This window comes from Psammomys obesus, unplaced genomic scaffold (assembly GCF_907164565.1).
Source record: "Psammomys obesus unplaced genomic scaffold, mPsaObe1.curated_primary_1811, whole genome shotgun sequence".
Taxonomy (NCBI): Eukaryota; Metazoa; Chordata; class Mammalia; order Rodentia; family Muridae; genus Psammomys; species Psammomys obesus.
Genome location: NW_026591711.1, coordinates 6,164,889 through 6,192,017, shown reverse-complemented (window position 1 = coordinate 6,192,017; position 27,129 = coordinate 6,164,889). Strand labels below are relative to the sequence as shown.

The 27,129-nt window shown below is 45.5% G+C and overlaps 1 protein-coding gene across 1 annotated transcript in view; it reads right to left on the bottom strand.

The window, feature by feature from the left end:
* Window positions 1-27,129, bottom strand: part of Mindy4 (MINDY lysine 48 deubiquitinase 4) — a 106,308-nt gene that overhangs the window by 66,803 nt on the left and 12,376 nt on the right. Inside the window, exons 4-5 of the mRNA XM_055611851.1 lie at window positions 26,570-26,816; window positions 20,222-20,628 (exon numbers count right to left, since the gene is read on the bottom strand). Of these exons, the coding sequence (XP_055467826.1) occupies window positions 20,222-20,628; window positions 26,570-26,816 (654 nt within the window). The remainder of the gene's footprint in view (window positions 1-20,221; window positions 20,629-26,569; window positions 26,817-27,129) is intronic.

The window sequence follows — 27,129 nt, the reverse complement described above, 5'->3', positions numbered from 1 at the left end:
TTCTTCTTCTTCTTCTTCTTCTTCTTCTTCTTCTTCTTCTTCTTCTTCTTCTTCTTCTTCTTCTTCTTCTTCTTCTTCCCTTTTTTCTCTCACCATCTTTTTCCTTTCCTCTTGAGGATGTGGAAAACCTGACTATAATTGGCTGGTGTGGTATTTCCTGTAAGAACGCTCTCTGCTTGGAACACTGTGAAAACAATCTGCCTTAACAATTCAAACCAAATAAATGATCTTCCTGCAACTGGTGAAAATCCCTAATTGGGAATTGGGCTGCATACCCAGGTCTCTCTCATCCGGGTCCATGATGACGAAGGTTGGACAAAGATAGGCATCACCCGGTGATGACAGATTGGGGGTGGGGCACTGATGGCCTTGCACCCTCCTGGAAAATCCATCGGCCCAGTATCTGGCTGGAGGGAACACACGTTGTACCCCGGCCTCCTGAACTATTGTTCTTGGGGGTGATAATTTCTCAGCTTAACTCTCTTTCCGTATGTGTCCCTCCTGAAATGCTTTGGCACACACCCTTGACAAGAAGTATGCAGAGCCCAGGCAAGATCCAAGATCACGTCCAACATTTCTCCTTCCTGTATATCTATTCCATGAGTCAAGATGGATTCTGGAACATTCCAGGAACAAAGAAATTTACCCTAGTCTCACGTTCAGAGGGTTCCTTCAAGGGCACACAGTTTGCAAAACAAAACTGTACTAGCTATGACCTTCCCTCACATTGTACTCCCTAGTCTTCCACTTTGGCTCATGGCTTCTACACACAGTTAGTACTGAATAAATGTTCCCTCTGGGAACCCTGGAACTCTCGAAGTTCACCTGGATGCAGCCCATTTGTCTAGAAAGTTAGAAAGCCACCCCAGACCTAGTCCAACCTGGATGCCTTACAGCAGTGGTGTGATGCTAATGCTGCGACCTTCCTAATGCTGCGACCCTTTAGCACAGTTCCTTATGGTGTGGTGACCCCCAACCATAAAAGTATTTTCATTGCTATTTCATAACTGTAATTTTGCTACTGTTCTGAATCATAATGTAAATATCTGATATTTGCTGTCTGAGAAAAGGTCATTTGACACCCCCCTCCAAATGGATAGAAACCCACAGGCTGAGAACCACTACCTTTGAGAGATAGAGTGAGGTAGGAGGGAAGCTAGTGTTTTCCCCAAGATCCTGGGAGCAAGCAAGGCCAGACACATAGTCTTAGGCTGTAGATGGTCTGGTTCATTCATTTTCAAGCATCCCAAGCTGAAGCTAGAGGTCTTGGTTGCATTTTCTTCATAGTTAAATCCCATTACAGCAGGTGGCTCTTCCTTCTGGGGAACATAATTCAGCAAGGCTTTGTTGTCGACATTTTGCTTACCCTTCTTCAAGACTGATGTTTCTGGGTGTGGCTGAGTTCAGCTTCACTAGGTAAGCGATGCAGAGAGGCAGGCATTCAATAGTGAAAAGAGGCTGGTGTGATTGGAGCATTTTTTCAATCCCAGCACATGGGAGACAGAGACAGGTAGATAGATCTCTGTGAGGTCAAGGCCAGCTTAGTCTACATATCAAGTTTCAGGACAACCAGAGCTGTCTGTCTCAAAGAAAAAAAAAACAAAAAACAAACAAACAGTTAAAAAATGTGTAGCAGTGATGTCACTCCAGGAGAATGAGCATCCTCTGGCAGATGATGTGGTCTCTACAGGTTGCAGTCCTGGAGCATGGCCAAGTTCATCAAAGCAACCAATCTCCTGACTCAAACAGACGGTTCATGGAACCCATTGCTGCCAGCCAGTCCATGACCCACTTTCACCATGGTCTTGCCACTGGCCCTCTGCCCACTACCATGGGGTACCATGTTCAACCAAGCCCACTCATGCTGAGAAGCTGCATGGACCCAAGAATGCTGAAGAAGTGATGGGAAGTCTGCCCCACACAGAGTCAGGGGTATTCCGGGGATGAGTAAGGCCCAAGTCTACACTGCCAGCCAACATAACCACTGAAGTTACCTTGAATTAAGACTCCCCACCTTCTGGTCCACCTCTCCAGTGGCATGAAGACTCAATGGAAATGGCACTACCAGGGACAAAGCTTCCCAGACCTGCCTCCCAAGGGTAGTAGAAAGTCTGGGATTGTCTCCATAACTTTGATCCTGCCATAGGGAGTCTAAGGTCATTCTTAGAAAAGAGTCCCACAGGCCTCCTGGAAGACACTGCATCAGTAGCCTGGGTTTCCACAGTGGCTGGAAAGCTGTGTAGAGATGTTTGCTGAGCTGTGAGTAGAAGCCACTTTGGGGAAGCAGTTCCATCCTTACTGTTGCAATAAAGGCCAACAAACATACCCAGGCAAGGGAGCCATGCCAAGGAGAAAGGCCAACTTTCCCCTGGCCCCATCAAACATTCAATCCACTTAGTTCTGTTTGGTTAAGTAGAGCAAAGGACAACTTCTAAGGTGATGTATTTTTATTTTAAAAACATAAACCATTCCCTGCTGACCATATTCATTAAAGACCTGGGAGGGGCATGTGTGAGATGGCGCTGTCTGGGCCACGGCATACTGACAGTCGTTCAGAAAGAGACAAAGGAGAAAGCATTTTGATGCCTGTTTCTCAGATGATGCCTGTTTTTCCAAGTGTCTTTCAGATGATGTCCCCTAGCCTGGGTCTCCCTTCCTGTGACAGTCTATGTCTTCTATACGCCAGTTTTGCCTTTATGACAGCCACTGTCTGCTTTCCCAGCCACCAACAGAGCAATACTCAAGTTTAATTCTCACAAAGTCCTGTGTGAGCACAGGACCCTCAACCTTATTTTTATAAATGGGGACACTGAGGCTCAGATGTCAGCTGTCTTCAACAAATCAGTCTCCACTCATAGGTCCATGCTGACATGGATGAAAGAGGAAATGGTATAATAAAATGTTTCATAAAGCCCAGTCACTTGAGAGGTGGGCTCTTTACTTCTAGATGACCACTCATCTCAACAGTATGGAGGTGTATTAATTTCATCCAAAAATTACAATAACAACTCAAATAGGGTCTATTTATATCGTTTTGTGTGGCTCCAGGGGCCCTCCTTTACAAAGGATCCTCAAAATGTATACATACCATTGTGATTTTTAGAAAATTTGCAAAACTGAGATGCTTTTTTTTTATTCTTTTCTTAAAAAGTCCACCCAGCTAGGCCTAACGACCCAGGCTTATAATCTCAACCACTCAGTAGGCTGGGGTTAAAAAGATCACAAATTCAAGGTGTGTCAAGGCTTCAGAATGAGCTTAATTAAACAGTGAATGGACAGATACAAATTTGAAAAAGAGGAACCAAGGAATTTTCTCAGTGGGTAAAGTGCTTGTTGTACAACTACAAGAGCCTGCGCTCAATCCCCAAGCTGAGACCAGAGCATGTGTCTGTAGTCCCAGTGCTAGAGACTTCTGGAGCTTGCTGCCAGTCAGTCTAGGCAGATTGTCAAGTTCTAGATCCAATGAGAGACCCTGTCTCAAGAAATAAAGTGGAGAGCAAAGGAGGAAGGGATGACCTTTGATTTCCATACACACTAGCACACATGTACTCACAAGCATATCAATGAAAGTTAAAGTGAAAGGGAAGCCCAGTGGTCAAGAGCCTGTATCACATGTACAATGAGAAGTGATGAGAGAGACCTGCCCTGCAGGTACAAAGCTGGGTTTAACAGTCAGGGAAAGAAACAAGAACAAGGCAGAACTCTAGAGGCCATCCAGACAGTGCCAGTCTCAGGCCCATGATTCTGAATCTGTCTCTGAAAGTGACCTGGGTCCAGGATTTGTTTGTGGTACTGAAGATTGAAACCGTAACCTTAGGCATGCTAGGCAAGAGTTTTGCTACTGAGCTGTCTCCAGCAGTTCTCACACTCACCATCACCAGCTTCCTTGAGACACTACACTGCTTTGACTGATCTTGTATTCATTCTTTAGTCAAGCAAACCTCAACTGTGTGTCTCAAGTAGCTGGAATTGTAAGCCTCCCCTACAAGGACTGGCTCTGGTATCTTTTTATTAATGTTTCTACTAATCTTTTAATCCCTGGTTTACCATAATGGACGTGGACTCAATGGAAAGGATCTCAGGTGGATGACCAGTGGTCTCCTTGGGCACACAGGCCCTGGGAAGTCTCTATCTTTCCCCAGTTTGGACAGTGAAAGGATATACCCAAACTGACTCCTTCAGCTAGTCTCTTTTCCATTCCACACTACCCAACATGGGAAAAGAACCTCCAGGAAATTTTGACCTACTCTTAAAACACAAAGGACATACTGTTTTCTGGACATTTCTTAGAAGAAGGAGAGGAACGACGCTGTCCCAGGCTCATTAACCTTCTAAGACTAAGCATCCCACTACTGAACACACATAAACGAGACAGCTGTGGAATTTTCATGAGTAAGCCAGCCTCAACTTAGAACTAGCTCACCCTGGGCTAAAATTAGATGTTTCCCCGAGCCAGCTAGGCTGCCTCCCAGGCCTCTCCTGGCAGCCATTTTCACTGGAAATGAGGTGAGAATATCCCTGAGTCCCTCTCTGCAACTCCTGCCTCTAAGGCGAGCGTCCAGCCTGGCAGGTGGGGTACTCACTGAAAAACTGAGACATGGCTGTGAAACCAGCTATTCAAGGTTGGTGTGGTGAAGGGCGTCAGTGCTGAAACTTTCTCTGAGCCCCCAAACTGGAGAGCACACAGCTGCCTCAAGAAGTCAGGACATGAAGATGTGAGAGTTTTATGTTTTCCTTCTGGATCCCTAGGCATTAACAGATTTCATGGGAGTGTATAATGAAGTGGGGGAGGTGGAGGGGGTGCTAAGCAATACAATCTCTTTCCACCTCAGCAGTAAAACTTTTGCTAAAGCTTGGTGTACTGGTGCACGCTGTTAATCCCAGCACTCAGCAGGCAGAGGCAGGCAGATCTCTGTGAATTCTATATAGTGAGTTCCAGGACAGACAGAACTACAGTGCTCCATAGTGAGACCTTGTCTTAGAAAAAAAAAATGAGCAAAAATAAAAACTTCTGTCATAGCACAATGAAGCCCTTGCAAGACTCTGGCTTTACTGGAATCTAAAGACCTGAATCTAATGACACAGACACTATCTCCCAAATCCCCAAGTGCTTGCTTCTCAGGCTTCATCCTCCTGCCATCCCAGCAGGCCACTGTGCAGGAACATAGACTGGACTATAGCCCCTGAATCATGTAGGCAAGAAATAGCCCCCATAATACAGCCAGCAGGAAGAGCTTTAACCAATGGTATCTGGAGCTCTTTCCAGAATAAATACAAATCTTTTGAAGCAGCTAGAACTATGCCAAGTAGTCTGCTGTTGGAAATGTCACATTGAGCCTCATGAGGTAGGTCCAATCAAAGGGGTCAGGGTTTGAAGAAAACATCCAGAGGGTCAGAAGAGAGTCCTGGGCCTTGCAGGATGAATAGGATAATGTGTCTTGTGGGGGAAGGGAAGAAGCAAGCTTCCTAATGCCCAAATAGCCAACCATGAGGCAGAATGCTGTCTGTAAAGGGGCTGCTATAACCCTCATCATCAGTCATGGCAGCATGTGCCCTCTGACTATCTTTCTTTCTTTGTTTCTCTCTTTCTTTCTTTCTTTCTTTCTTTCTTTCTTTCTTTCTTTCTTTCTTCCTTTCTTTCACAAGGTTTCTCTGTGTAGCCTTGGCTGTTCTGGAATCTCTTTGTAGACAAGGCTGCCCTCAAACTCACAGAAATCACCTGCCTCTGCTTCTGCCTCTCTGCCTCCCCAAGTGCTGGGATTACTGGCGTGTGACCCTGTATCTGGCTCCTCCTCAATTTCTTGGCTAGCCCATTTTATGTCATCACGTCCCCCAGATTCCAACATTTAATGACACATACTATGACCTTGGACATTCTTTTATGGTCTTTCCTCAGTGGTAAAAGATACATCGCATCTGCCACTCACTTTTCCCTACCTGTTCCATGTGCTTTGAATTTTCCTTCTCTGAAAAAATACAAGAAAATACAACACATATTAGTGTACCCTTCACTTATGGCGACACATCACATTCACTCTGTTTTCTGTCAACACATGTATGTAAGCGTACACACACACTCTTTTTTGGGGTGCGGGGGAGGAGGTTGTTTTACTTAAGCATTAGACAGTAAGCTGTGATGTCATGCCATACCACAGTTAAGCACTTCAGCCTGCCTCTCCTAAAACAGCAGCGCTCCACTGAGAATTCTATGTGGCTTCATTTAGGTGACGACACTTTAAAGCCAGGATCCTTGTCTAAGTACTCCCAGGCTCCACCATTTAGGACCTGTTCCCTTTGGAGCCATTTTCTTCAAAAAGAAGAATAATAAAGCAGTTGTAATGTCTTTGCTGAATATTAAATGAGCTGGCTATGCTTTTGTTTTTAACTAAAATGGGTTATGCTCAACTTTTCTTCATTTAATTCTCTCCTAGAGCTTTTAAGGGTAGCTAATTGCTCACATTTGGGATAGAAAGTGACTTTAGACGTTTGGGAAGCTTTGAGAGGCCCAGGGATGGCTTTGGGCTGTACAGGTCTGCAGTTTGGGACTATTCCTTGGCAGCTTTACGGCTGGCTCCTGGACACCTGTCACATGCCCTCCGAACAGCAGCTTCTCCACTGCCCCATGTTGATAGGTGGGTAATACTAAACCTTGCCTCTAGGGCTCCTATGGGGCAGGGTACTGGGCCTGGCTCACATCGGTAACGCTCTTGGGATACTCAGTTGTCTGTTCTCTTTTCAATGAAAGAAAATTTTATATGGAGAGAGAGAGAATTTAAAAAAAGCGACCCTGGGGCCACAGAGAGCCGCATTGTCACTTAGAAGAATGCTCCTCCTATCGGTCTTCACACTTGCCTAAAGAAGAAACAAAGGGGAGATGGAGGACGACAATCTTGTAGGCCCAGTAGGGGCAGCTCAATGTGCCAGCCCCAAGAACTTCAGGAAAGAAGTGAACAGTCTCACCCATACCAGCCTCCAAAGATTTCAGGTGAAGCGATCCCTTTCCCCTTGACCTTCCTGGCTGAGGGAGGAAATGCTTCCCCACAAAACAAGTCCATTGTCATGAATGGCTATCCTCCAGCCAAGCTATTGCCATCCTGGGAAGTACATCTGTGCCCTCTTGCAACAGATCTTTGCAGACTTGTTATCTGTTTACACTACCTCATGGTGGGGTGTGTGGGGAGAATATTCAGCTGCTCCCTACCACCTTTTGTGCAGCTCTTGCATATGGCCTGATGGAAAGGCTAGAGTATACATAAGTTTCAAAGACCAGAGCTGGAGTGCTAGCTTTTCATCTACAGAGAATCCACCATCTCTTCTGGGTAGAGGCTTCCTAGGTGCAGCTTTCTAGGGAGAAGAGCATCCATGCCCCTGTAAGCAGCCCTCACCTATGCTCTATAAGGAAGCCAAATAAACTCATTGGTCCCCGAGAGTAAACTTTGGTGGAATCATGCCTTGACCTCTCATTGGGACCTTAGGAGTGGGGGCAGACACTGCTTATGTCAACCCTTAGGAAAGAATTTTAGCAATACCATTCATCCACGAATGCACCAGAGGAACTACTAACCTGGCCTCTCAGGAGAGACTTGCCCAGGATAAAAAGATCCAGGAATATAGGATATCACCAGCTTTACCCACGGCCTTCATTGGGACTCTGAACATTTCCAACTAACCAGCACAATCATGAACAATCTGATGCCAACCCTACTTGCCATCCCTTTCATAAAGGTCCTGGAACCCCTGCTCAGATGTAGCCCATAGGCAGCTCAATCTCCATGTGGGTCCCCTAGTAAGAAAAGCAAGGGCAGTCTCTGACAGGAACTCAGTTTCCTGCTCTTTGATCACTTCCCCCTGGCAGGGCAACCTAGCCAGCCTACAGAGGAAGAGGATCCAGGCAGTCCTGATGAGAGCTGATAGGGTAGGGTTAGACAGCAGGGGAGGAGGACTTCCCCTATCAGTGGATTATGGAAGAGGGAAATGTGCATTAGAGGGAGGGAGGGTGAAACCATGAGGAGATGAAGGAGGCGGCTACAACCAGGATTCAAAGTGAATAAATTGAGAAGAAGGGGGAGAAGGAGGAGGAAGGAAGGAGGGAAGGAGGGAAGGAAGGAAGGAAGGAAGGAAGGAAGGAAGGAAGGAAGGAAGGGAGGGAGGGAGGGAGGGAGGGAGGGAGGAAAAGAGAAAGAAAAGAAAGAAAGAAAGAAAGAAAGAAAGAAAGAAAGAAAGAAAGAAAGAAAGAAAGAAAGAAAGTCCCCATCTATTCATAAATATATCCATCCTAAAAACAACCAACAAGGGTTGAAGTGATGGCTCAATAGTTGAGAATACTTGCAGAGGACTGGGTTCAGTTCCCAATACCTACAGGTCAGCTCACAACCATCTGTAACTCCAATTTCAAGGGATCTTCTGGACTCTGGGGGCACTAGGCATTCCTGCAGGGCACATACGTACATGAAGGCAAAACACAAACATAAAACAGAAATAATAATGTCTTTAAAAACAACAAAAGTGTTTTGCTTAACCAAATGGAATGGGAAAATAGGTATTAAAGTAACTGTTGTGCAGCACATGCCTTACATACATTATTTTATATCTTCATAACAGAACACTCCTACAAAGGTTACTATTATCCCACCTTAGATGAATAAACTCATCTACAAAGAAGAAAAATATTGCCCAAGGTCACCCTGTTAGTGTGTCAGAGCTAGGATCTGAACTCAGATCTGTTCAGCTCTAAGTCCAAGGCCCTTTCAGCCTTGCTATACTGAGAGTCAGTAAAGATGCTGAGCTGACTTCAGGGTCCGGCAGCACTACCAACTGCAGCTTCCCAAGGCAGTCCACCATAACTGGACTTAGCAAAACTCTGCTAAATTGAAATCAAGTAGCTCACAATTTCTGCTGAGCAGAATCAGTCCTTTCACTAGGGACTTAAAAGGCACTTTGGGCACTTGTAATGCCTGGGGCCATCATGACAGACATCAGTTACTATCATGGAACATGGCAAAAAATGAATTAGCTATTGTGGGTACTTTCCCCCCGGCAGACCCAACCCTAGCACACACCCAGACTTCTCCTGGCTCTGCAGATGATGTATTTCTGCTCTCTGCAGCTGGAACCCAGGCCTTGGTTTGCAAACATGTTCCTATCTTACCCAATTTGAAAATCAGTCCCCTATTCCTAATTCCCTACAACCTCCAACTACCACCCATACCCTAGACTTCTCTGTCTGTTGAAGGTCTTTTGAGCAGGACTCCTGGCTTTCTGGGTGTCCTCACCCCTCCTGTTCCTCAATGCCAGGTAATCCACCTTCTATCCCCAGCCTTCTTCTACCCAGAGTGCTCTCTCTGAAGTCACTGTTGAGGCTCTCCATCCTGCCACCAAACTAAGCATCATCCCACCCTCCCCAAAACCACAAGCTTCTGTCTCCTAGAGACCATCTTTGCCTCACCAGGGCTGGAGCAGATTCCCCAGTCTTCCTTCTCTGCTGACCACTCCTTTCTCTTGCCCCATGCCAAGCAATGGGTTTTCCCACTGTACGATTCTGGCCTTGATTCCTTTATCAATCACTCTTAGCAATGTTCACACTCCAAGAACTTCACCAGCCAGTGCGATGCCAGGCCATCCTAATTACCCTCTAGCCCCAAGTCTCTTGACAGACTTTGTATAGGATCTGTGTTTCTCTTACCCTGAAATATGGAAACAAAAGTTCCCCTGAGAGTGTTCAGAAACACTCATCTTCTTCCTGATCCACAAAGTCCTATATTCTTGCAGCCCCATCCTCTAGGCTCACAACCTTCCCTGCAGCCCACATCCTGAAGTTTTTTTTGGGTTTTTTGTTTGTTTGTTTGTTTGGTTTGTTTTGTTTTCTTTCTGGAAACCTAGCTCCTAGCCCCTCTGTCACTTTGTCCAGTACTGCCCTGGACTACATTTCCTAAAGCCTGGCTCTACCTGGTAAGTGGTTCAAGTTTCCACCCACAAGGATAAAGAGGTGGGCTGGTTACTTACCACGATTTGGTCAGTACATGTATTCATCAAAAATCACACTGTACCCCAAAATATATACAATTATTATGCACTAATCAAAAGGTGTTTCATGTTAAGGAGGTAAAAATACTATCTTGATTTAATGATTTTACAGTTTATACAAGTGTCAAAATACCACACTGTACTCCATAAACCAATATAATTAATTACTATTGTTTTGAGAAATTACCAGACCACCAAAACTACTTGAGATTTATTTCTCTTCATTGCCTAAAAAAGAAAGCCTGGCTTTCAAGTTATCTGTCCAGTCGAGCAGTCTCTCTCCCCCTGGTCCCATATACCCAATGTCCTAGCTAAACCGACAGATTCTTTCTTCAGGATGGAATCACCCACCCTCTGGAAATCCTTGCAATGCCAGCTCCTCAGAAAGCCTTCTTCCTGAGCCCGGGCTGGAGACAGTAAGAAAGGAGGCCATGTTGGCTGTTTTTATGTCAACTTGACACAGGCTTGAGCCACTAGAGAGAAGGGAGCCTTAACTGAGAAAATGCCTCTATAAGGTCAGTTTATGGGGCATTTTCTTAATTGGTGATGGATGGGGTGGTATGGGAAGCAAGCCCATTGTGGGTGTGGCCATCCCTGGGCTGTTGGTGTTAGATAACATAAAAAAGGAGGCTGAGCTTCTGCATCAGCTCCTGCCTCCAGGTTCCTGCACTGTTCTGACTTCCTTCAGTGATGGACTATGATGAGGAATCATAAGTCAAATAAACCTTTTCCTCCCCAGTTTTGTTTTGGGTCATGTTGTTTCACCACAACAACAGTAAGGCCCTAAGACAAAGGCCCATACGGGCTGCCGACAGATCCACACTGCACCTCAGTTTTACCACCTGTAATATTGACTCAATAGCCCTCCTAGTGTTGCTGCCAGGATTAAATGAGGCACTTCATCTAATACAGCAGAGCCTGTTAAATAACGAGTAACCAATAATGCTACAGCAGTCTGACAGAACCCAGACTCTGAACAGCCTCTTGCTGTGCTCTTTTCTGTCCTTTTCACTCGTCTTTTCCAAACTTCCCCAGTTATGTGAACATCTGTGTATGGTGTCTCAGCCTTTTGGAGGCGGGATCCCTCTTCAGGACTGTTCTCTCCAAACCACTTGAACAGCAAGAGATGCTCTGCAAATGCTTTGCTGAACTTAATAAAATTAACTGTCATGTATTCAGATTGAGATCAAAAACTGTTTACTCTATCAGGGCAAGGCTCTGCCTCTAAGGGACCCATGGCTCCGAAACTGTCTTCAACAGGAAATGAAAGAAATCCCAGGGCTTTAGTAACTACTCATGGAATGAGCAGAGAAAACAAAGTAGAGTTTTCTGGAATGAGGTGCACACATGGAATCTGACTATACAGGAAGCTGTCCTGGCAGGCCATCATCTTGATTTGACAAACTCAGCCTCAAAAGCCATCTTTTCAAGGTGGGAATGCCATCCCTAAGAGGGTGGCACAGCAGAATGCTCCCACCTGGCTGCTATTTGGGGAAATCAACCAAGGGATCAGGAGGCAAGGATGCCCACAAGATGGAATGGGATTTGACTCAAGATCTCTCCTCCAGTCCCTAAGCCTCCACTCTTCAGGGAGACATGGAGTAGGAGAAATACGGTTGCTCTTTTGTTTAAGTCCCAGTCCTTAGGGTCTTGGCACACAGGCTCCCATTCTTCTCCATGAACTACCAGAACTGTGCAAGCAACAGAAATGCCTACAAACAGGGCTAGAGAAGAGGAAAACTGCCTCCAGCGTTAGGCCTGAGATCATAGGCACGCCAGCCAATTTATTCCCCCAAAATTTTAGGCTTGGAGGCCAATGAAGAACAATAACTATGTTCCAGGCACAAAAACAGACCCTCACTGATGCCACTCAGCCTTCAAGACAGCCCAGCCGTAATCCATGAAACCATATTCTCTAAGATCCTTCAGAACGTCAGTGACCACCATCCCTCCCTCAGCCCTGAGAAGGATCTTGTCATGTATTAGATGACTGTTCCTGTGTGGGAGGTCCCACTGTCTTCTGAGGGGAAAGCCTCATATTACATACACACACACACACACACACACACACAGACACACACACACAGCATCTCCCAGTAAAGACACTAACTAACCTCTGCTGTTCTGAGTGGTATAGGAAGAGGTGGGATTCAGACAGTTCACTCCTGCATTCAGGCAACAGGAGGAATGAAGTACTCTTTCAGCCCTGCCTACTGTGGTGTGCATGAGAGCTATGCAGAGAAACAGGGAGCCAATCAGAAACGGTATCCTTAGAAAGTGGCATTCTAGGTGACGAATATCCAGAATACAGTTTGGGTCAGTTGGTCCAATTGACGTGGAATGCGTGGACAAGCACCCCTGCTCCCCCACAAGCATCTCCAGACGATCTCTGAGCTCAACAGCTTCCTTCCACCAGGCAGCAGCTACTTCATCTCCCTGCTCTGCGCACCAGGACTCAAGACCACACCAGGGCTGGCAAGGTCTACATGCAGCCTCAGCGGAGGACCTCAGGACCCCGCTAATGTCCACAGCTGGGCAACAGTAGCCCTTTGGGCACACTTTCTTGATCCCAAAAGAAATCTGCATCATGGGAAGCCTCTTCTCCCTAAAGAATGTCCAGTATCAGCAACACGAGAGCCCTGACACGGTGCCTGGGGGCTGCAGTGATGCCAGCCCCTCCCTGGAGACAGAGTGGGGCCTGCGATATGCAGCACAGCCACATGGTACTCCATTACCAGTGCCTATTCCAGAGAGGCCAGCCTTGGAAGGGAAAGGAAATAGTGCTGGGCTAGGATTAAAGCACATACACAAAGTCAAACGTGGCCCAGACTGAGACAGGGGAGGTGGCAGGCCACAGAAGACAGCTCTCCAGAGCAGAATATGAAGGACAGCTGAGCTCCAAGAGGCCACCCTGTCCTGTGGGAGGGCCAGAAGGCAGGAGAACATGTGGGTGTTGTGTAGGTCTCAAAGAGCAGGCAGGTTTGACTCTCCAGAGTCTTACATAAAGTCCAGACAATGTGGAGACAAATTAAGATGGAAATTCTACCCACTACTCATCCCACGTGGTATACATGCTGTCAGACTTGGGATACGTGGGTGAGGGGAACAGTCAATAAACCACGGATGCCACATCCTCTCCTAAGCCAAGCCTCAGCTGGCCAAAGGCCCTCCATCTCAGTCTGTGGACAGGCATCTGTGGGTCTGGAGCCTCTGTTCCTGACCTGGAGGCTCCAGGAAGGGACTGGGGCAGGGGCTGGAATTGAGGAATGATGAGGGAGAGAGAGAGACTACTTAATGAGTACTGCTAACTGTACAATTGCTAACAGCTGTAAGTCCCAAAGATGGACAAGGTTATGCTGCCACCTAGTGTCCATTCTGAAAAATCTACTAGAGTCAGAGGAGTGAAGTCTCCTGAACAAACACTGCTCGCTGGTCTGGACAAAGGCTGGGGAGGTGTCTGAAGGACCGGTTACATCTCTGCAAAGACCTCCAGCAGAAGACATGCCCTGGATGTGGGGACCAAACTCCCAGCAGCCCCTAGTGTGGCTGCTCCCTATGAAGCCAAAGTCCCCTGCACTAAAGCCCAGGCCCTCCTGCCCTGCCCACCCCACAGCTCCTGTTCACTGTTCCTTGTTCTCCTCCTCCTAAAAAGTGCTGCCATTTAGCATCCACAGTGGGTTCTGGCTTACAACGGGAGGCAGATGATTCATCTCTCAGCATCTCTAGTCCCTGGCAGGGCTGGGGTACCAAGAAGGAGTCAAGAGACTTGTGTTTTTGGTAGAAGAGAACATAGCCACCAGGCCAATGATGGGTCACCTGGATGCTCTTGCAAAGAAGCCGTTGGAGCCCTGATGGGAGAAGCTGAGCTTGGACATGGTGTCTTTCCCAGTTTTGCTTGCTGGAGTCTGTACTTTCTCTGAGAAAGAGCCCTGCTTGGCCACACTTTCACGGCATACACTGGGCATTAACTGCAAAGTGGAAATGACCCAAGAGGGCTGAGCACCACCTACGCCTGGGCAGTCCCTTCATTCACTGGGGCTGTTTCCCATTCCCACATAAAGATCTTAGCATTTAAGGACCTCTAACCTTGACAGAGTCTGAAGCCAAGATGATAAATGAGTTCCGAGGGAGCATCTATTACACTCTGCTTTTTTTTAAGGCTCGATTTAAAACCTTGGGAACAAAATTCAAGTAAATTATTCTTTCCATGGAGCCCTTAATACTTCCACATTGTATTCACAGAACACATTCAGGTGAAATCCACTCGTGTTAGAGACATTAACACCTTCCCTGAGCTTAGGAACCTGCTGTGGTCCCTGGGGATCAATGGCTGCAGCAATGGGGTTTCCTGTGTCCCTACAAAAGGGACAAAGTCCATAGAAACCCCAGATTTTATTTTTAAGGTCAGCACAGTAAAATGCCTTGCAAAAGTAAAAACACAACTCCTGGAAGGTACAAACAGACAGACTGAGGACAGAAGACAATCACCGAAAACTGTAGTGAAACCAAACAGAATTCAGAAATGCTGCAAGAAAATGCTGCAAGTAATGACCCCTTCATCTAAAAATGCTCCCATACTAACCCCAGGCCTGCTGCACTAATGTTAGACTATACAGCAAGGGCAAGCTAAAGCTGTGGATGGTTGCTTAGCCAGGTGACCTTGAGGAGAGCAGCCTGGTTATCCAAGAGGGCCCCATGTCACATCACAGAATCCTTGCTTGTGGAAGACAGCACCAGAGGAGAAAGCAGAGAGGCAGTAGCCTGACAAGGGCTCAGCCAATGTGGCCGGCTTTGAAGATGGCGGAAGGGAGCAGCACCTAAGGACGACCAGCAGCCACTGGAATCTGGAAAAGATAAGGAGACTCTTCCTGGAGCCTCCAGCAGACAAGCAGCCCTGCCCACAGCTCAGCGTCAGTGTGGCTCAGTTCAGCTCTCCGACCTCTGTGTGGTAAAATGCTTTGCTGTTTTCCACCCACGACTCTGGCAGTTCTTGAGCTTACAATGAAATGGGCACAGCCCCACATGTGCCTGCACTGCCAGACCATCTGCTCCCTGCTCCTAACCAATGCCTGTGTGAGTCCACAAAGGTCCTTGCTGCGGAGAAAGCTTGGCGCTCCCTTCTTCTGAGGCCCTCTCCTCTCCTCCATGCCTCCTTAAAGGAGGAGGAAGTAGGACTTGCCTTTGTATAATAAAGGGACATCCTAGGGCCAACCCTCTTTCTTCTAAGAGCGAGCAGCTCTGCAAAGAGTGGCCTTCACATCAGGTGACCACACAAGGAAACCTACCCTCGCCTACAGTGAGCTAGAGAAAGCTGTCTTCTTGGGATCACCAACACTCAACACTTTCAGATTTCTGCCTTTGGCTTTAACAGTCACAATGATGCTGTATCTAGCTCTTGTCTGCAAGTGCCTTCTGTTTTATTAATTGTTTAGGGCAGGAGATATTATCTAATGGACACTTGCCCCATTTAAAAAAAATCGATAAATAATACCTGCCTCAATAAATTACTATGAAGAACAAATGAGAAAGTGTGACGCATTTAATATGGTGCCCAGAAAAGAAGGAAAGTAAGCAAGGAGGAAGAGGAAAAGGAAAAGAAGGAGAAAGAAAGAGGAGAAAGTACATTGATTGACTGGAAGAAGTCAACACTGTTTACTACACATTAAATGCTTCTGGTTATATCCTGCCTAATACCTGGAGGACAGGAACTATGCAAATATTTTAACCCACCTCCTCTTCCTAGAAGATGAAGTTCATGCCATCTCTCAAGATTTAATAACTGATTGTGGTGGCAGAGGTTAAAAAGGATATAGCTGCTTTGCAAACCCAGGTCATGAAGTTCCAGAACTATGCCTCTTCAGTGTCCTGTAAGCAGCAGGTACTCAGCAAATACCTGGTGACTCACCAGGGGGCAGAATGACTCTGGAAGTGAGGATCTCCAGCCAGCAGTACATGTAAGCAAGATGACTTTACAGCCGGAGACACTAAAGCCCAGGGAGAAACTGAGCAAGCCAGGCTCAGACAGTGGGAGAGGACGAAGCGGGAACTGAAAACTCCAGGCCTCCCAGCCCACACGTGGGAGTCACTCTTTCATATCCCCACCACAGCACGAGAACACACCAACCAACTAGTTCTGATGTGTTTCCCTTCTCTAGAGTAGAGCTGCTTTGGCGCTAGAGGAAAACACAGGGGTGGGGGATGACTCTCCACTAAACTAGAGGCTAGCTGACTGGCTCCTGCGAAGAAGACTCTGGCAGTCAGCAGCACGCAAGGATAGGGAGGATCAAGAGAGAGGACAGGGAACCATCATCCAAACGCTATGGAGAGGATCTCAAGGACAGATGTGACATACTTCATTCATGTGTTCAGCAGGCTCTGCCCTGACTCTCACTAGACACCTAAGTGGGCAAACAAATACCTGAGTATGTCATCGGTGACAGCGGGTTATCCCCTCAGACCTTTGATGATTACCCAGAATACTTAGAACAGAGCTTGCCACAACATGGGCCCATATCAAATGATGACTGACTTTTGCACTGCTATGGTTGTCAGTAGCAGGGATGGTCCCATTAAGCAGCCATTCATGAAATATCTCAGCATATCAGATACTGTTAAAAACACTGGGAACAAAAGGTCCCTGCCTTTGTGACAATAACCTCCAGTGGAGGAGACAGACAGCAGACATGTAAGTAAGCCCAAGAATCTCTGGTAATGATAAACACTGGCCCAGGAGCCAGTCTAAGAAAAGCACTCAGCGTGAACACATGGCTAACAAAGGAGGACAGTGTGAGATGCTGGGGAACAGAGCTTTTGCAGAAGGGGCCAAGCTGTCCCGTCACAGGAGGGGGTGGACACGTTTGTACAACAGAAATGAACAAACCCCACAGATAAAGATAAAGACCTAAATACAGCTATGGAGGAGCAGGACTGGCCCCAGCAAAACACAGAGCTAGAACTACACAATGGCCAGATGTATGGTTTAGGGATAGGAGGAAGGCAGCAGAAGGATGGGTAAGAGGGAATGATGGAGGGAAAAAGGACGGGGGGGAAGAAAGGATGAAGGGAGGGAGGAATGGAAGGGCAGTGGGAGGGAGGAAAAGAATCAATGAGAGATTGTAGAGAGCCCTGCCAGAACAAGACCTCAGTGAGGAGGAAAGGTGACCTCAGTGAGGAGGAAAGATGACATCAGCAATCACGATCAACAGATTACAGAGTGGATGGCTCTGAATCCCTCCTCCTTTACAAAGACAAAAATAAAAGAGGCTCTTTTTACCTGAACAAGAACAACTAAATATATAAACAGGAGACTTAAGACTGTATGTAAAGAGAAAAAAAACACCAGAATATCATTGAAACATAAAATCAAGAAGGAATTTAGTAAGAGTTTTAAAATGTAAACCATATGCCAAACAAGATTGACTACACAAAAGTATTTCTCTGACCTCCATACACTGACATTCTCTCTCTCAGCCAGGGCCAATACAGGTATTCACACATAATGACTAGAATCTGGTCAAAATTAGTAAAAAAAATTATATGGACATAAGACATAAAAGAGGACTAAAAAATCAATGAGAAAATAGACAACAGAGGCAGACACACAGGTGCTTCAACTACTGGAGCCATGGGATGGAGACTTTGAGACCATGATGAATCCTAAAGGGACTGAACCTGAATTCCAGTGAAGAATCTCTTCCCGCTGGGCAGCCTTGCCAGGCCACAGAGGAGGACAATGCAGCCAGTCCTGAGGAGACCTGATAGGCTAGGAGCAGGATCTCCCCTATCAGTGGACTTGGGAAGGGCCATGGGAGGAGATGAGAGAGGGAGAGTGGGATGGGGAGAGGTTAAGGGAGGGGGCCACAGCTAGGATATAAAGTGAATAAACTGTAATACATAATTAAAAAGAAAGAAATCTAAAATGTAAAAATAACTGAAATTGAGACACTATTTCATAAGTTTGATAGCATATTAGACATGACAAAAGAGAAGAAACATTAACTAAAAAATAGATCAAGAGAAAATATTCAGATGAAGCAGAGCAGGTGGTGTGCTCCTACAGTCCCAGCACCATTGGGACCCAGGAGTTTGAAACTAGCCTGGATAGGGAGATGTCACTGCAAAAAAGGAAAAAATGGCAATACACAGAGAGAATGACAAAAAAAAAATAAGGAAAGAATATTTAAAAGCCACACAAACACAGTGAAAAGACTATCTATGTAAGCAGAGTCCCAGGGGAGAAAAAAAAAAAAGAAAGAAAGAAAAAGGTTGAAACACAAACAGTATTTAAAATGTTAAAAGGAGTTCCACAAGGAGAGCAACAGAACCAAAAATCTGGGCCCAGGAGTCTTTTTCTAAGACTGATACTCCAACCAAGGACCATTCATGGAGATAACCTAGAACCCCTGCACAGATATAGCCCATGGAAGCTCAGTATCCAAGTGTGTTTCCCTAGTAAGGGGAACAGGGGCTGTCTCTGACATGTGCTCAGTGGTTGGCTCTTTGATCACCTCCCCCTGAGCAGGGAACAGCCTTACCAGGCCACAGAGGAAGACAATGCAGCCACTCCTGATGAGACCTGATAGGCTAGGGTCAGATTGATGGGGAAGAGGACCTCCCCTATCAGTGGACTTGGGGAGGAGCCTGGAAGGAGATGAGAGAGGAAGAGTGGGAGTGGGAGGGAATGGGGGAGGGGCTACAGCAGAGATACAAAGTGAATAAACTGTGTAATACAAAAAAGAAAAATTAAAATTTTAAAAAGGTATTTAAACAATTCTTTTTCAAAATTGATGAAAAGTATCAATCCTCAATTTCAGAAAAGTTGATATATCCTAAAAAGAATCATCAATGAAAATCACACTGGGGTGTTGTATGCAAACTGGTGAAAGCCAAAGAAAGAAAACCATCCTCAAAGGAGCTGGAAGTAGGAGGAGCAGTCTAGGTTTGAAAAGCTACATTATCCTCAGAAGTGCACAATGAAACCTTCAAAAAGTGGACTGACTTGCCACCAGCCAGGAAGAAAGCCTAAGGTCATGGAAGGGTGTGTGTAAACAAAGATCAAGAAAGAAGATAGTTGAGAACCGAACATCAAAGACCCACAACAGTGAACTGGAAAACAGTTCCAAATTAAGCCAACAGGAAGGAGAACAAATGAAGTAATTAAAAACAGCCCAAATTAATGAAAAGATAAATTAATGAAAAGATTCACATAAAGACAAAAAGAGTTCCTAGAAAATATATAAGGCTAATAGGGTGTGAATGTACACACACACACACACTCAAGTGCACAAAGGTGAAAATGACAAATTACTAATATTTTAATTATTACTAATGAATAATTTCAGAAATGAAGCAGAGACATCACTGTGGATCTTACAAACTTGAAAGCGGAGAAAGCATATTTTAACTGTGTAATTTATACCAATAACCTAAATACAGATAAAACTGTCAAAGACCTTGAAAACTGTAACTTGGTCAAACTAACAAAGACTAGAAATTTCTAATTAAAAGCACTTTGATTGAATATATGATTTAAAACCCCCAGAAGTCCTTCCTACTGAGCCCTATCGAGTGTTGAAGGAGAACAGCATCAATCTTATACTCACTCTTAACAGAAGAGAAAGAGGCCAGAACCCAAGGAGGGGGTGGCAACGGGGAAACCCACTGGACCATCTCCTCCATGAATCTATGCACGAAAGTCCTAAGTGGGATATGAATGAATTAAACCTAATGATATCATAGCTACGAGGCTCATTCCAGGTGTAGGACTGGTTGAACATTCAAAACTCAACTACTGCAGAAATCCCCAATGACCTGTTCTGAAAGAATAGAAGTAAAAAACAGGGTTAAAGAAATAAAAGGAGCACCAACACGAAGTCTTTGGGGGCTAATTCCTGAATGCAGGGAACACCTCTAATCCACGTCAGCCAAGCACTGCTCCAGGTGTGTGGAGGGCATCAACTAAAGCCTTGTAAAGCTCAGAAAAGAATGGGGAGGGCGGAGAAGGCCTCCCTGAAGACCTTCCAAAGGTATGACCTCTGGCTCCATTCTCTTCCTGGTTGATTATAATCCTGCCTACCCCACAGGCTTGCAGTGAGAGCACAAGAGACCAAGAGAATGCCATGAAAGCCATTAGAGGCTGGACCCTGTGTGCCAGGTAGTGCTTGGCTTGAAAAGCTCCCACCTTGCTCTCCATGCTCACCTGAGAGATGGGGGCTGGCTACCCTGGCACTTGAACGTTCTTTCCAGCTGCTCCTGGGTCATCCTGGAATTCCCACCAGGCATGTACAGCTTCAAAGGTGTTGTGCTGGTTTCTGTGTGGCTGCATCCCAGTGGGCCTTCCTCCGAAACACTTTTTAGCTTGGGCCTGTCCCTCAGGGACAGCCCTTGGCTGCTGGAAGTGGCATTTGGCTTCTCCGCAGACAGTTCATTCAGCTGGCCCAGAGGGCTCCTGGAGACAGAGTCACTGCTGGAAGCAGGGACCTCCTGTGGACCTGGACAGGCTGGAGTATGCACAGCAGGCTCAGACTGCTGTTGGCTCTCCTCTGGGGCTTGGAGCTTCCTGCTCAAGGCTGAGGACCGTCTCAGAGAGCGTTTGCGGAAAGAATCCTGGAGGGGTGAGAAAAATGGCAGTGAGCATGCTTAGCTAGGAGAAAAAAAAATACTTTATTCCCTGTGATGGTCCCTCCCCAGGAAGAGCTATTCACACCCCAACTCCTTCCTTTTTTCTTTTATTGAAATTATTTTTATATAATATATTCTGATCACAGTTTCCTCTCTCCCTACTCCTCCCAGTTCCTCCCTACCTTTCCTCCTATCCAGATCCACACCCTTTCTGTCTCTCCTAAGAAAACAAACAGGCATCTAAGAAATAATAATAAAGTAGAACAAAATAATCAAATTGGAATAGGACAAAACCAACCAAACATGAGCCAAAGAAAAAGCACAACAAATGCATATAGATGCAGAGACACACACAATTTGGTATGCACTGGAATCCCACAAAACATAAAATAATATATGTGGAAAGGACCTGTGAGGTTAGAAAAAGAAAAAGCCCTAACTTAACATGAAGCAAAGAACTTCCAAGGACACCCTTTCAGTTTGTTTTGTTGTCCATTGACTGCTGGGCATGGAGCCTACCCTTAAAAGTGGTTTCTTTCCCCAATGAGACTCTCTTGGGGAAAAATATTTTTCATCAGGTTTACAGTTAGGAGATGGGGCATGTGTCTACTTCTCCTTTCAGCTCTAGGACTTCGTCTGGGACAGACCTGTGCAGAGCCGCCATGCATGCTGCTCAGTCTCCATGAGTTCATATATGAACCATAGGGGTATGCCTAGAACACCTTGATTCCTTGGTGTCTCCATCCTCTTTGGCTCTTGCATGCTTTCTGCCTCCTCTTCTGTAAGGTTCCCTGAGACCTGAGGGGGCTGATTCCTTCCCTCAACCTATTCTGGAAGGTGCCACTCAAAGCTCCTGGCACTGTGACCTCCTCACTGACATTGACATACTTTCCTGCATAGACTCCAGGGCACCCCTGGGGTTTTCTCTTACCTTTTCCTTACCCTGAGCATCTCAGGTAGTGGGAAGCCTATCACTTGGGTTTCTTTCTTTTTTCTTTCTTTTCCTTTTTTTTTTTTTTTTTTTTTTTTTTTCTGAGACAAGGTTTCTCTCTGTAACACCCCTGGCTGTCCTGTAACTCATTCTGTACACCAGGCTGGCCTTGAACTCATAGAGATCCTCCTGTTTCTGCCTCCCAAGGGCTGGGATTATAGGTGTGTGCCACCAGCACCCGGCTTCACTTGAGTTTCTGTATTGTCTCCTCACCTACAGCTGAACCATTTGTGAATGCTATTTTACTTCTCCATCCCTCATATCCTCACCAGTAATGCAAGCTGTCCGCAATCCATTAGCTGGCATTTTTACTGAGGATTCTTCAGTAATCCTGTGGTGAGCTGTTTCCATCTGTTAGGATGTGGCTGGCAAGTTTCTAAAGGGTTAATATCCTCCTGTTTAACTATAAAGATGTTTGCTTTTGCTCATGCAGCTACATGCTATATGGCACCTGTATTATAATAACTTTCTGAAATATAAACAAATATTCTAAATCCAAAACAGATTTGGACCACAGATTTGGGGTGAGAAATGAGGCTTGGAGCCCCTCCCTCTCATAGCCATGGATAAGATAAGATACAGCCCAAATGAAGAGCAGGCATGTCACAGAATCATGGCAGTGAGCAGGCCATCCTTACTCCCTGTCTCTCCTGGTGGTGGATCATGAATGGCCAAAGCCACTCAGTCGTGGTGTTTATGGAGATCCCAACTCAGCTGCCTGTTCCTCCTTAGCACTCGAGATTTGCTAACTTGAAAAGAAAAAATCCAATAGAGTCAGGTGGATGATGCCCCTCTCATCAGCGATTTGCTGAAGAAATGGGATCTCCTGCTACTAACCAATGAGACAATGACATGGGAGTGCTGCAGAGACACAAAATCCACCTTGGAACTTTTCCTTGGGTCAGACTTCAGGATCTTTAAGCATTTCCAGAAACAATTCAGGGGCAATTGGTAGCCTGGGTTGGAATAAGGAGAGCTAATTTTGTAGTGCTCTGGCCTGATGGAAATGACTAGGCACTACAACTCTGCTCCAAAGCAGCCCAGGACATACAGTGAGGAAGTCATTAGTCACCATTCCCAAGGAGACACTTCATCCATGACTTACTAATAAAAATTGATGAATACCCAGCAAGTCTTGAACCCTTTCTCTTGAACAACCAGCAAGTGTGAGCAAAATGTCAAACACCTTCCAGAAAACGTAGGAAATTCCACAGCAACCACCATTCATTGTGCTGCTCAGGGTTCAGATATCACAAGGGAAGGAAACCTCACTTCCCAAAACAATTACCAAAGAAGTCTGCAGCAATGCCCATAAGAGGAAGATGGGTCCAAGCCACCTCCTTCTCACCAGCCATGAAAGTCTCACCTGAGCACACTAAAGAACTGAGCCATCTTGGTAGGAGACAGGACCCTGGCACCCATTGTGCCACTGGTTCTCAAAGTGTGCCCCACTCACCACTAGAGGTCTTCAGACCGTTTAGGGAATTCAAAACTAATCTTAGAGTGGCGCGTGTCCTCCATGGTCCATATGCTGTGAGCTTGGTGGTGTTAAGGGGAAATGGTAGGGCCCAGAGGAAGATAACTGGATCAGAGAGGCAACACCCTTCGAAGCGATCAGTACTGGTCTCCTGGAACTGGATAAATTTCTACAAGAACGAATTGCTATAAAAGAACCAGGTATCTCCCCTGAATTCTGGTTTCATACACACAGCCTGTCTCTCCCACATGCACGCCTGCCATGATGGCACCTGCCTTGCTATGATGTAGAACAAGGGGTCTTCACCAAGTCTGAGCAGACAAAAGCCTTAAGACTCTCAGACCCCACAACTATGACCTAAATAAACTTCTGTGAATTTACCCATCCTCAGATACCTTGTTAGAGTGACAGGCAACTGACTGAGACAGTAGAAAGATGACCCAATTTGCTTTTTCAAAGTGCGACTTTGTGTGCACAGTGTTAGCAGGAAAACTGTTGGCCTTGCACACCTTGTACAACCTCACCCTTGTTCTGGGTGTTCTTCACTGCCTCACACTTGCAATAAAAATGAACAAATATAAAACTGATTTAACTTAACAACAGCCCCACTGAAGCTTTTATTAGTAAGCATCATTAGCCTCGTTCCCTCTGGACTGCACAGCACACATCTTTTCAGTATTCCATGCAACCAAATGGGAGGTACATTCACTCCCTCTGCTGAGCAAGGATAGTGTCTACAGCTTGTGCAACCGTCCAACTGTGAGTGAAGTGAACGTGCTGTTATTTGGGAGGAACCATTGGCAGACTGATGATAGTGATTCTGACTTGGAATTTGACAGGCATTTCTTGAAAATAAACTGAGCTTGTCACACCAAGGAAAACAAATGGTGTACTGTTTTCAGTGAAGAAACGCAGGCTGCAGGGTAAACATCAGAACTTTTGGGAATCCTGCATCAGCCACCAAAAGCTTGAGGGTTTGGAGGGACTTAAATGTTTCCTACAATCCTTGGTGGTCATATCAAGGTGTGTGTGTGTGTCTGTGTGTGTGTGTGTGTTTTCATATATGAGATGTGTCCCTGTTTAGAAGATCCTATATTAATCATACAGGAATAAAAGATTCAACATGAATGACAATCTGTGGGAACTGATAAAGTACAAAAAGCACATTTATGTAGTTTAAGGTCCCACGTTAAGGGGTGTAATTATAGCTTGGCATATCATATATAGCTTTGTACATAGCTTGATTTGATAGTGTACTTGCCTAGCATAGGTGAAGCCTAGGCTTGATTCCCAGTGCCACATATACCATGTGTACTGACACACACTTACAATCCCAGCAACTGGAAGATGGATGCAGGAAGGTCAGAAGTTCAAGATCATTCTCAGCTATATAGCAAGTTTGAGACCAGCTTGGTCTACAAGAGACCCTACCTAGGGGGTGAGGAGAAAAGATTCCACTTTAAAAACTAGATTTATCTAGTTTCTGGTGGTATCAAAGAATGGCCCTGGTATTCTGGAAAAGGTATTAAAATTCTTTTTCCTTTCTAACTTCTGTTTAAGACCAAATTTTGTCCACATACTTTAATAAAAACATTGTATTGCAAAAGGCTACATTTGGAAGCAAAAATGGTATCTATATTATCTTCGATCAGGCCAGACATTAAAGAGATTTGCAAAAACATGTACAAAGCAGTTACTCATCTTATCAACTATCTGTTTTGGAAAATACTGTTTTATACCAAAATATATTGTATAATAGGAACAGTTTATTGGTATTGTTTTACCCATTATGAAACAAATTATTTTAATTTCTTAGTTTAAATTTTTTAATTTATTTTTAATGGTACGTGTGAGAGAGTGTGTGTGTGAGTGGGGGTGAATATGACTTGTGCACAAAAAAAGTACAGCCTTGCCCTTAGAAGCCAGAAGATAGAGTCAGATCCCTGGAGCTGAAGTTACAGGAAGTGATGATGGGTTCTAGGAACTGAACCCAGGTCCTACAGAGGAGCAGCAAGCACATTTAAGCACTAGCTATCTCTTCATAGAGCAAATATCAATAGATATAGTCCCCCTGAACAAGAGCAATAGGGATCCTCAGTGTTAAAAGCACAATGGAAGCCTAAACTCTGAGCTAGATAGACTCCCTTCTGCCATGTCCCCAGCAGGAGGAGGCACAACTTGTTTCCCACTGAGGCCACTCTATGTGTGAGTACAGTCCTCATACCAACTTCCAACCAGGGTGCAGTAGTGTTTCCCATAGCCCTCAGGGACTCTGTACCACTCCACCCTGCAAAGGCCCATGAAAGAACACCATGTGCCACACACAAATGTGAAAGCCCTCAGGGGCCTCAGATTAAACCTAAGATGGCTAATAGAGCTCCTCTGATTATTCTAGCCACTGCATTATTCTACTGGCAGTAACTATTCAAGGTACCCAGAGTAATGTGACTGCAGAAAAGAGCACTGACCCTAACTAGCGAAGTGGGCCAGAGCAAGGCATCATGGGAGGGCACCAAAGTCTTAGCCACATATCTTCCACCCTGGAATTTGGCTATTCCTCCTTCCACATTTGAAAATATCTCTTACATTCTGCCAACAACAATTAGCTCTATAAGTTAAACACCTCCCAAGACTACGTTTTCTCCCAACTTCTCTGACCATGCTAGCCACTTTCCTCTGGACAGGGCCTAGTTTATAAATTTCCTTCTTTGACAAGAAGCCTTGAAGGGTGGAACATAGCACCAAGGTGTGGCTTGGCAGGGAGAGTACCTCTCCTCTTTGTTTCTACCCCACAAGAGATAAAAGATTAGTACCAGCATCAAGACACTCATCCAGACACAGACACATAGCTAAGTGAGAGAGGAGATGGCATTCCACAGACAACCACTGCAGGTTTGCCTGGCCCCCTTGTGTTACTACTATGGGATGTGATGTTGCTATTTTCCCATTTGGTGTTCGGCAAACTCCTTTCATACTGTCCTCTCATTTGGTATATCCTTCTACCTAATGAGACCAAATCATGATCCCTCTCAAAGGAAACCATCAAACAACAAGTGAAATTTTTACACTTTTTCTGAAAGAAAAACAAATGAAACAGAATAAATGATGGCTTAAAAACCAAGGTTTCTACTCCCCTTTAACCACTGTGGTAAAGAACAATATTCTCTACACTAGGAGACATCCCCTGCTCTCTGCAAAGCCAAAGCCATGAGTGTGTGTCTTTACTTGTAATAAGGAGAGATAAAATCAAAGTATCCACTTCACTAACTTGGGTAAACTGAGGGCAAGGAGGCAATGAAGCCTGCTGGGGATCCATGGCATCACTGAAAGAAGAGCCAAGGAGAAAACAGGAAGACATTCTTCCTGTCCCCATATGTATCCCCTTTCTCAGCCAGCAGTGCCTGAAGCCCACCGCTCACTCCCCAGTCTACAGGAAACGGAAGGAGCAGCAGGCCCACCTGTGGGGAGCTGGCGACAGGCCCAGCCATCATGCCTCGGACGATCAGGCCAGACTTTGGCCTAGTCCTCTCCACTGGCCTCTTCACATCTATGCAAGGCTCTGATGAGTGAAGCTGGTCCACCTTTTCCCATGCAGGAACCAAAGGCAAGCTGTCACCCAGGACTATGTGTGCGGGCTTACATCTGTGTGGGGTCTTTTTGGAGGATACAAAATTACCAAGCATGTCACCATCGAGATTGTCGTGCCTGCAGAAATATAATGCTTCCATTAAAACAGAGCCTCCAAATGAATGATAATTAGAAACCCAAAGTTAACTGTCATTTATAAACACGTATTGGAAATGAGCCAAGGCTCATTCATGTCAGAGAGGTAAGGAATAGAAAGCACTTTGTTGGCAACAAGACAAATGCATCAAAGTCAGATGACGGTCCACAAGGGATTGGCAGTCCTAGTGGCTGAAGGCTAAAGAGTGCCTTGAATCTTGTACATCAGGTGATAAAGGAGGGAACATGTAGAACGTGGCCTTGCTGTACATGGAGTGCACACCTGGGGAAAACT